Source organism: Panicum virgatum, chromosome 8K, assembly GCF_016808335.1.
Source record: "Panicum virgatum strain AP13 chromosome 8K, P.virgatum_v5, whole genome shotgun sequence".
Classification (NCBI taxonomy): domain Eukaryota; kingdom Viridiplantae; phylum Streptophyta; class Magnoliopsida; order Poales; family Poaceae; genus Panicum; species Panicum virgatum.
Window position 1 is genome coordinate 9,050,330 of NC_053143.1, and position 11,114 is coordinate 9,061,443.

General features: G+C 48.7%; 2 protein-coding genes across 2 annotated transcripts; both read right to left on the minus strand.

The window, feature by feature from the left end:
* Positions 1-1,318: 1,318 nt before the first annotated feature.
* LOC120643848 lies at positions 1,319-2,850 on the minus strand. Its single transcript, XM_039920329.1, has 2 exons — positions 2,336-2,850; positions 1,319-2,227 (listed from the first exon to the last, which is right to left on the minus strand). Exons 1-2 carry the CDS (start codon positions 2,797-2,799, stop codon positions 1,435-1,437), a joined length of 1,257 nt encoding a protein of 418 aa, XP_039776263.1. The 5' UTR covers positions 2,800-2,850; the 3' UTR covers positions 1,319-1,434.
* A 4,668-nt stretch (positions 2,851-7,518) lies between these two features.
* Positions 7,519-10,679, minus strand: LOC120645401 (translation initiation factor IF-2-like). The gene is made up of 2 exons (XM_039922187.1): positions 10,585-10,679; positions 7,519-7,948 (listed from the first exon to the last, which is right to left on the minus strand). The coding sequence occupies exons 1-2, from the start codon at positions 10,677-10,679 to the stop codon at positions 7,519-7,521; spliced, it is 525 nt and encodes a 174-aa protein (XP_039778121.1).
* Positions 10,680-11,114: the final 435 nt, after the last annotated feature.

Here is an 11,114-nt window from a genome sequence, read left to right on the forward strand (position 1 = left end):
ATGTACATGTATACTATGTAGAGTACACATTATGAGCAATACATGGCCATGTTATCCAACGCATGCAAGCATGTTCATGTGTCTAATCTGCAGTTACCAAGATCAAGCCATCGACAGGTACGACCGAATAGGTAGCTAGGTAGGTATATCCTAGCTGCACGTAACAATTACCATGATATATGATATCATTTTTTTAGAACAATGCACGCACACTCACACCCTTATGAACACACACGCAAACTCTACCCCTATGAGTATCTTTAAAGACTGAGACGTCGCCTACCACTGAATATTCGCTCTCATGGGGAGTTGAACCCAGAACCTCAGGTGCTACTGAGGCTCTTGCAACTATTAGGCTACAGGCCCTTTCGCTATGATACAATTGATGACCACATATCATTATATATATTACATGTTCGTTGCAGCTGGCCACTGATAATCTCAATTCATTATACATTGGTCAGGAATAGAATCTATACATTGAGGTGCGAGTTTTTAAAGACAGTAAGCAAAAATTTCTTCTTGCGTTCATCTAGTACCCTTCGATTTTGTGCTAGTTTCTGATTACTAATTTCTTTTACAGATTTAGCACCATTATGTTGTCTAGAAAATATGCATCTAATACTTAGTATTAAAAAGTGTTTGACATGGATATATTTGTATTAAGGGCCTCAAATTGAGTTTCGCTCTGGGCCACTAAAATCTCAGGACCGGGCCTGGAGTTGTCCTTCGACCTTGGGTTGCTGCAGGTGTGTTTGAGTGATCAACGGGGGCGGGGCCTTGGTTCGCGGTGGGAGGTCGGAGCTGCTCTTCGTGCTGCGTTTGAGCTCGGCAACGATGACATACGTGACCTCGGTCTTTTGCCAGTCTGCCCGGTGGTGGTCATCCAGGGTTTTGCTTCGGAAAGTCGGAGCTGTTGGCTTGTCCAGCTCGGCAACGATGACCTACGTGACCTCGGTCTTTTGCCAGTCTGCCCGGTGGTGGTCATCCAGGGTTTTGCTTCGGAATGTCGGAGCTGTTGGCTTGTCCAGCTCGGCAACGATGACTCGATGCAGTGGTGTGTGGTGCTGTGCCGCGGCACTTGGGCGGGTTAGTCATCCAGAGTGATTTGACTAACCTTTCTTGTACTTAAAACTTTTATTCCTTTTTAATTTAGAGACAGAGCTCCCGCCATTTGCTTTAAAAAAAAGATTTGCGATCATCGTCTCATGCGGTGAAGCTGGGTACAAATAAATAAATAAACTTTATTCCACACATACCGGATCATCACTAAACCAAAAAGGGACTACTGAAACATGCTGCATTGATTCGGTCGATATGATCGATTCCGGCAGGCTTTATTTAAACAAGACAATCATACATGCATGCACGCAACAACCTTTTATTATTACCACACCAGCTTCACAGAGATCGACGGCGGCGCATGCATGCATGTCAGACGACTGGATCGAGTTGGTAGCTGGTCGATGAAGCAACTCGGATAATGCTCATGGGCATGGCGGCCTGGAGAGGCGATTGTCCTCCACCGGGTGCCGCTGCCGCATCGCCGCGTTTCTTTGTGCCGCAAGAGCCGTCTTCTTCGCCGATGCCTTTCCTGGTGGAGGGGAAGATGACGAACACGAAGCTGGCGAGGAACCCCACCGCCAGCGGCAAGATGGCTAGGAATTTCTTCCACTGCCACGTCTCCGTCGGGACTAGGCATGCCTGCACTTCGGCGTTGCAGAAGGCGAGGACCATGAACACCGCGGAGCTGAAGAAGGCGTGCAGGAAGTCCCGCGGCTTCCTCTTCATTCTTCTTCTCAGATCCTTCCACTTCATTCTGTTCTCGTGCTCGTCCTCGGATAGTCGCAGGTCCTTGCGCTCGTGGCTGAAGAGCTTGAAGCCGTTGCGGGTGGCCAACACGAAGTAAGTGTTGCCGTACATGTCGGCGACTCTGTCGGTGAACCTGAGAAGCCCACAGAGCACGGTGAGGAAGACGATAAGCCCCCAGGTGAAGACAAAGTTGACGTCGTGGTCGCTGCACGCGCCGCCGTTGGTGAAGGATGGAACCAACGTCTCGAAGGCCAGCGTGGCGCTGGATGGCAGGAGCATCGACAGGCTCGCCGCAATCCCCACAGACTTGTCGACAAGCCGCCGAGTATCCTTCGCCGTGGTCGTCTCAGGCCCTTTATGGCCGCCGCCGTCCGTGTCCGATGAAGGGCCGCCGCCGACTTCACCAATGCCGTTCCTGGCGGAGGGGAAGATGATGAACACGAAGCTAGCAAAGAACCCAACCGCCAGCGGCAAGTGGTTGAGTAAATCTCTCCAATGGCGGGACTCCCTTGGGACCAAGCACCTCTGCAAGCCAGCGTCGCAGAAGGCCAGGGCCACGAACATGGCAGCCCTCAAGATGGCGTGCAGGAAGTCCCGCCGATTCCACTTGATTCGCTTCTTCAAAGCCTCGAGCTCGTCGTCCGGCAGTTGCAGGTCCTTGAGGTCGCCGTTGAAGAGCATGAAGCCCTTGGGTGTGGCCACCCCATAGTGGGTGTTGCCGTCCTTGTCGGTGAAGCTGTCGGTGAAGCTGAGTATCATGCAGAGAACGGTGAGGAAGCCGACGAGCCACCAGGTGAAGACGAAGTTGACGTCGTGGTCGTTGCACTGGCCACCCCTGGTGAAGGCCGGCGCCATCGTCTCGAAGGCCAGCGTGGTGCCGTCCGGAAGGAGCTTCCTCAGGCCTGCCACTGTGCCCATCGACTTGTGGAAGACCGGTTTCTTGTTGCTCTGGTCGCCATTCTTCACCTTGCTTACCTCGGATGCCATGATCGATCGATGTATGTCTGCATATGCTTGCCCTGTTATATATATACACGGCGGCGGCCTGGGTTTGCAGAAACAGGCAGGGAGGAAGAAGAACCAGATGCTGGAAAACACTAAAGCGAATGGCGATGATATATGTATATGTGCCCCGGCCGTACGGAACTTCACTTGGGTATCAAGTCAAGTACCCCGCGTGCGCCCGCATGGCAGGAAAAGAAATCATTGTCCGCCTAAATATAGCAAAGTGCATGATCTTACGTACCTGCAATCCAAACTCTTTTACACTAAATATAGCAGAGTGCATGCGACGATATAGAGTAAATTCCCTCTATGCCATTGTAAAATTGAGGTGATCCCTTATGTGCTATTGAAAATTAGCTCATCCTTTCTATGCCATCGTTTATAATTTCTCATCCCCTACATGCCATTGCTGTTAATTCTCCCTAACAGATCTGTTAAAGTTTATGGAGAAAAGACCAAAATACCCCTACATAGGATGAAGCATATTTCTTACCTTCATTCCTTCCATGCCATTAGAAACAAGAATAGTATATATTGACCTAGTTATTTTATCAGGAGATGGAGGGCAAGCATAATGACCGAACAACCCATATAAAGAGATATTAAATATAAAAAATTCATTGCAAGCTGCCAGTGGTGTTCATACAACTAGTTTTTGATGCCCAAACATGCATCATTACAAGCAACCAGTATTGTCCATACATGCCAAAAGTAGTACAGGCCTCAAACTAGTAGCAGCAACCGCACAAGGTTCAGCTCCACAAGGTTCCAGCAAAATAACAGTGCATAGACTAGGTTCCACAGAAGAGGAAGCAAAATATATCACATCAACTTGCAGCCCATACACAATGAATTGCATCAACTAGACATTCAGATCTGGTAGGGAAAGCTTTCTTTTGCTTCTAGTATGTGAGGCAGGGCTATCCTTGTGGGGGGTTGTCTTGCTTCTAGTACCCATCGCTGGACTATCATGTGGCACTGGAACTTGATTCTTCTTCTTCTTTTTCTTTGTTGCTGCCTTCCCTTCAGTCTTTGCCTTCTCTTTTGCTTTCTTCTCTTTTGTAGGCTTCAAGATAGCTGCTGGTGGAGTGCTTTCATGTGTAGGTAGCATTGGGTACTCAATGCAAAGTTGCTCTATCTGGTTTGAGCCACTTCCAGACCTGCACATGTGTTTCATGGATGAGGACAAATTATGATTGTGATATGATCTAAATGGTATTGAATAATTAAGTGGTGCACATGTACCTGAGAGAGTGTCCAGAACCTAAGCTAACTGAGGCACTTTGGCTGTCATACAAATATATAAGATCTCAGGAATTTATGAAAATTTTCAGAAAACTAATGCACAATGTAAGTGTTCAGATTCTTACCTAGGTGGAAATTGCATTGTTTTTTGTGTCGAGCCAATAGGTACAATGCTGCTCTCACTTGATGGTGCTGTAGTTTTCTTCTTTTTGTTTGGTGGAACCCTATATACCATGAACAACAATTAAATAATGTTAAGAAAAAGCAATTGTAGATAACATATGATGGAAAGGCTAAATCAATATTGTAATGCGTACTTTTCAGCTAGAAGAGCTGCAATGTCATCAGGATCGTCATCCTTGCACTTATACCAGCGATGGTCATATCCCTTGCAAATAGGGCACTTATGTTTACCTTTGGGCCTTGTGCCTTCACTAGTCTCCGTACAGCCTTTGAACCTCTCGTTCTGCCTTCTACCCGCTGTAGACTTGATAAGTGGTGGATGCATGAAGAAATCATGGTCAGATTGTGCCCATTGTGCCTTGTCAGTCATGGCAGGGATTAGAGCCCCATATGCAGTTTTGAATTTCTCAACCGAGTAATATGTGTCAATATATTTCTCCAAAGGTCCTCTAAGAAATGTGATAAATGCAATGGCATGTTTGCAAGGAATACCTGTAACATCCCATTTTCTGCAAGAACAAGTCATTTCTTGTAGGTTGACAACACATTTATAGCCACTGCCACCTTTCACATAAACCTCTCCAAGAATGTCCTCACTTCTCTGTACATTCATATCCAAATTCCTACTTTTCTCCCTCAAATCTTTGATGATGTGTGGCAAAATGGCTCCTTCCATCTTATTTGATATGTACCTTCTAATATCCCACTTGTCCATAATAAGTTGCCTGAAATTGTCCAACAAGTCATCTAAATTCAAGCCCTTGATCTTCTTTATCCAATTGTTAAAACACTCTGCCAAGTTATTTGTGACATAGTCAACCTTGCAATGGGTTGAGAATTGACTTCTTGACCATATCTTGGTATGGTTTTGCCTTATATAATCCATTGATTCTGGAACTGCTTCTTCCTTTAGTTTCCAATGCTTCTCAAAGAAGTATGGGCTCCAAGAATATGCTGCTGGCCAGAGGTTTTCTTCAAATATCTGCCCTGAATATCTTTTCTTGAAGTTCTTAACTAAATGTAACATGCATTCCCTATGCTCTGTAGTTGGAAATACATCCTTAACCCCCTGCCATCACTGCTTGCCCAGAATCTGTACATATAGCTAGGCCTTGTGGTGATCCAATTGCTTCTCGAAGCCTCTCCATAAACCAGATCCAGTTCTCATTTGTTTCCGAGTCAAACACTCCAACAGCAACTGGATACATCCAATTGTGTCCATCTACAGCGGCTGCACATGCTAGCTGCCCCCTAAACCTTCCTGTCAAAAATGTGCTATCTATTGCCAAATATGGTCTACATCCATTGAGAAACCCATCGATGCAGGGTTTCATAGCAAAAAATAGCCTATTAAATCTGATTTGCCCTGCTATTGCGTGATGATCTATAACTACAAAGCTGCCAGGAGATACCCTTTCAAACTCTGCCTTAAACCTATACAGGTTATTGAAGCTGCTGTCTCAACTACCAAATAATATGTTGTGTGCCAATTCCTTACCAGCATGCACTCTCTTGTAGGGCACCTCAACCATGTGCTTGTCTTTGATCCTCCGCTGCAATTCTTTAGCTTTCAAACTTGAATCCTCCATCAGCCAATTCTTTACTTGATCACAGATCCAAAATTTGGTTGCGTTCTTCACAACCTTGCTTCTTCTTGCACTTGAACAAGTATGCCGCCGTGGATTCTTCTTCATCTAGCATGGTACATACAAGAAAAAATGTCAAATGTAGAAAAATACATGTTAAATCTATGTACTAGCAGCAAAAGTCAAAGTTGACAAGAATAACTAATTACCTTTATTGCGACGCCATCTCTATATGTAGAAGCATGCAACCTCCATCTACATTCTTTTTCTTCCTTCTTTGAACAGTAAGCCCTCAATCTCTCTGGATCACTTTTCTCAGTATTATACTCAAATTCATTATTTATAGCATGTTGAGAAAGAGCCAACCTAAATTGTGAAATATTGGGATATAGGCTGCCTACGCTCATTGGAGGATCATTTGGATCGTATGCTACATTGGGCTTAGGTAGCATAGGATCTTTTCCAATCAGTCCATCCTCTTCCTCATACTTCTTATCAGATTCAGATCCAGATTCAGAATCAGACTCACTTTGCGCACACAAACCACCATCCTCCACATGTGTTTTAGGAGCAGCATAGTACACACCTTCATCATGAACTCCCACATGTTCTTTGTGTGGTTTAAGATTTGGCAAGCAGCCATCATCATCATCAGGTTCATCACTAGGTTCTACAAGTTGTTTGTTAGTTGTTGGCTTACTATATTGGCTGGATACATGCTCGGTTGACTGGCTTGTTGTTAGCTTACAATGTTGACTGCTTAAAGGCTGCATAGATTGGCTTGCTGCAGTAAGAGATGGAGCAGCAAGAGATGGGGTGCAAGGGATATCAAGTCCCGCTGAAATTTCTGGATGGCAGCACTCAGCGATCGGCACATCTCTAGGTTCAGTGTATATAATGGTCATGCGCACCTTCTTACTATCAACATGTTTGCTAAACATTGCAAGCAATTTCTGATCTGTTCTCACTTCTGAATATTTTTTGACATCATCATAATAAAAGACATGCACTATTTCCTGGTATCCATGAGGGAATTGATCCACAATTTCTCGTACAAAGTCCTTGAAATTTCTAATAGGTTAGGACAGGTCCTAATCCCACCCGATAGGATGCGTAGCTGGGGCCAGTTTCCATGCTATACCCCGAGCCGAGTCTGAATTTCGGCACCATCTCCCCGCTGTTCTCCAAATACACGTCTCGACAGGGAGGTTGTGTATCCGGAGAACAACAGGGAGATGATGCCGACACTCTATCTCGGATCGGCGTATACCATGGAAACTAACCCCATCTATGCATCCTCGGGCTGTCCAAAAAACGTGGACAATTCGAAACAGATACGGTCATAAATATGCAAAGATCTGCATATTTCCAACCGTATCTCCTTCGAACGGGAGTCGCCTAACTTGGTTGCAGGTCCTAGTACAAAGAGAGGGGCCTTTCGCACGTGCTCACGTAGGGCTCGATGGCGGGCGAGGCGATGATGCGCGTGTTGGTGCAGACAAATTGCGTCACGGTTCGACGACGGAGTGCTCGCCTACAAAAATAATGACTAAAATTATGTCACTTCAAAATATCCCAGCAACTTCGCTCTGCACCACTACAAGCAATTCGGCAACCAAATGACAATTTCTAGAATTCTACGCAGTAGAAACGAAGACAATGAAGTTAACCTGCTCGGGCGACTAGGCTAACCCCTTCTCCCGTTGGGAGGAGCACGACGGCGGCGGCTGGGGCGACCGGAGTCCGGCCGAGGCCCTCCTCGGGTCGGGGACGCTCCAGTGGCGGGCCACGCGGTGTAACTGGGGCGGCGCGGCGCGGCCGGGGCGCGGCCTGGGCGGGCCGGCGTGGTGTGGCCGGAGCGGCTCAGGCGGACGGGGGCGCGGCCGGGGCGCGGCCTGCGCAGGCCGGTGCGTCGCGGCCTGGGCGGGCCGGCGCAGCGTGGCCGGAGCGGCGGGGCGGCTCGGGCGGACGGCGTGTCGGCGGCGCGGAGGGACAGCGGGATGGGGGCACGGCTCGGCGGGTCGCACGGGATGGCGGCGCGGTGGGACGGCGGCTCTGCGACGGGATGGCGGCGCGGCGGCGTGGCGGAGTGGGTGAAGCGGCGTCGGCGCGTGCGACTGAGTGTGTGAGTGGTGTGTGTGACTGAGTGTGCGTGAGAGAAGAATAAGGCAAGGGAAGAAAGGTTTTCCGTGTGCCCATATCCATGGCACACGGCAAAGACCTTGTTTGCCGTGTGCCCAGATCCAGGGCACACGGCAAACCAAGTCTTTGCCGTGTGTCCCGGGCAGGCACACGGCAAACAAGTTTGATTTTAAAACATCAATCAATTCAAATTCAAAATTTATTTTTCAAATTTTTGTAACATCAACATTGAAAATACATTGTCAGAGACCCTAAACAATTCATGTTTCATGATTCTATGCAAAAAAATCTATTATTTCATGTGTTTCTAAATTGTATCACATGATTTTATTTAACTGAAAAAAATTATAAATTACAAAACAAAGTTGAAAAATTACCAAATTTTGGAATCAAAGAATTTAAGTTGGGTATTGCATATACAAAAAGTTAGAAGCCAAAACACAATTCAACAATAAGTTTTCATTCTAAACTTGAACGGTTACTTCTGGACTCTACGGATCTTCTACGCGTATTCTTGAATTTTTAACAAGCATATGATAAAACTTCACCGGATCCTTCTCAAAAAAATTTCATGGCCTCAACACAAGAAATTATGATAACATGCCAAATTTTATAATTTTTTGAGTTCATATGTTATTTATATAATTTTAAAATGAGCCGGCCCAAAGATCCTAGTCATGGTTCGTGAACAAGATCTTCAAAATTTTATTTTGTTATACGCATATGTCCTCACATTGACCTCGTAAACTTGAATGTCATTTTTTGGTTCATTATAATCCACCACTCAAAACACTTCTAGTTCAATTGCAAGAAATTTGATTAAACAAATAAATTCACTAAATATAGTAAAACTATAAAGAAAAGTACCAAAGTTTAGTACGAAGCAACATGTATTGTATGCACAAAATAGAAAAATTTGGGATGGCAAAATCAAATTTTTTTTGAAGACTTTGCCGTGTGCCCCTTAGCGGCACACGGCCAATGGAAACTAGAGACATGTTTGTCGTGTGCCAAACGGGTGGCACATGGCAAACAAAATGGGCCACAAGCCCGTTGCCATAACTTTGCCGTGTGCCCAACGTAAGGCACACGGCAAATATAGTCTTTGCCGTGTGCCCTATATTTGTCGTGCGTTGTTTCTTTAGCACACGGCAAATAGTGTCTTTGCCGTGTGCCCGATAAACAGCACACGGCAAAGCATGAGGCACACGGCAACTATCATGTTTCCGGTAGTGGCTGGACAATGTCAGGAATAAATTAGAGCTAAAGTATAGTGTTCTTGTGCTTTCCCCTGAAAAAACAACTATGCCAACCTTAGCCTTCGAGCACTGAAGGAACCTGCACCGCGCTTAGCACAAGAGAGTGAAGCCAGCCGCCGGGGGCTATTAGGAGTTACACGTGCGAGTCGCAGTCAAGATGTCACACGGTCATATTTTTCAAAACTGTGTATATCCAAAACAAAATCCGACTGCACCGTCAAAAATTTCAAAACGTGATCACGCTTGGATATTTTTTTAAACATTTCTAAATGCGGAACCACTTTTTCTTTTAAGTTGGAATAATTATTTTAGTATTATAAAAAATATTTTATTTTATATAATTATTTGACTGTCAGTTATACGTGTGACTTTTAATATGCCTGACAGAAGCTGGAGACGACGGAGATTTGGGTGGGCCACCGGCCGAATCTCTACCTACGATTTCCGCGCCAAAAGAAGGCAGGAGAGCGTGGCCATGTCATTAAAAAAAATCGTGCCCGTCCATCTGGCGAACAATGGCCGGCGGCTGGCTGAGCCCATCCTCCCCGCGGCCCGCTCCTCGCCACAGCTGACCGAGGCCACGCCCCGTCGGCTCCTCGCAGCGCAGGCCCGAGGCTCCTCGCGCCATGCCGCGCGCCGCGCGGGCCCGCCGCCGGCCCGAGCTCCGGCCGCCTGGTCACGGCTCCCCGAAGCCGGATCTGACAGCCCCAGGAGAGAGAGATAGAGGGAGAGGGAGAGGAGGGAAAGAAAGGGAGGCCAGACGCCGAGGCCCGTACGCCACCGTGAGCTCGTCGCCCTTGGCCCCGCTGAGCTCGAGGCCGCGTGGACCGAGCTCGAGGCCACGCCGCCGAGCCACGCAGGCCGAGCTCGAGGGCACGCCGCCGCAGAGGAAGGGGGCGAGGCGGGCCGGAGGAGGGCCGGGGCGGCGCGGCGCTCGTGACCGGGGAGGGAGGACGGCCGGGGCGGCGCGGCCTCGTGCCGCCACCGCCGCTACCTCCATGGCCGGAGAGGGAGGCGCCGGCCGGGAGGGAGGAGACGCCGCACCCCGCGCGGATCCTGCCGTGAGGAAGCTCCAGGGCCGCGTCCAGGCGCCCTCGAGGCCGCCGCCGCCGCCATGGCCCCGCGCGGACCCGCCATGGCCGCCAGGCACCAGTGGCCGCAGCCCCTCCAGCTAGAATCGCTCCGGCCACAGCCCTCTTCTATTCGGCAACGACGGGGAAGAGGAAGAAATGGGCGCCGAAGCCGAGAAGCTCACCACCGCTGCACTCCTCTTTAGCTCGGCTCGAGGCCGAGCGCCGCCACCACTGCTCTCCTCGTCAGCTCGGCTCGAGGCCGAGCGCCGCCACGCTCGCCTCTGCCCGCCGGAGCCACGAGCCGCCACAGCCTGGCCCTCCATCGCCAGAGCTAGCTCCACCTCGCCCGAGCTGAGGCCGCTGCCAGACGCCATCGCGCTGCCCCCTGCTCCCTCCGCCTTGCCCTGCGCCGCCGGCACATCCCCCCTCCGCTTTGCTCTCTCCCTCCGCCTCGTTCTCTCCCTCTCTTTTCTCTCTCTCGCGCGGACAGAACAGAGGGGCCGTAAGCCCATGAACGTGAGGCAGAGCAGTGGATAAGCCGGCCACGTCAACATGACCAATGGGAGCACGCCACCCGGATGCAGGTGAGGTTAACCCTCTTCAGGCTTGCCTCACGTGAACCACACTCAGCAACACGAGTTCACAGAATGGTTCACGAGCAGGTCCACAGAACAGTACCGGCCAGTCAAAGGCTCAGAGGCCACACCGTTAGCAACACATGGGCCATTTCTCCTTTGACTCTAACTTGTGACTACAGCAGCCAATTAATCACAAATCCTTTGGAATTTCCATGTAAAATCAGCGCGCGT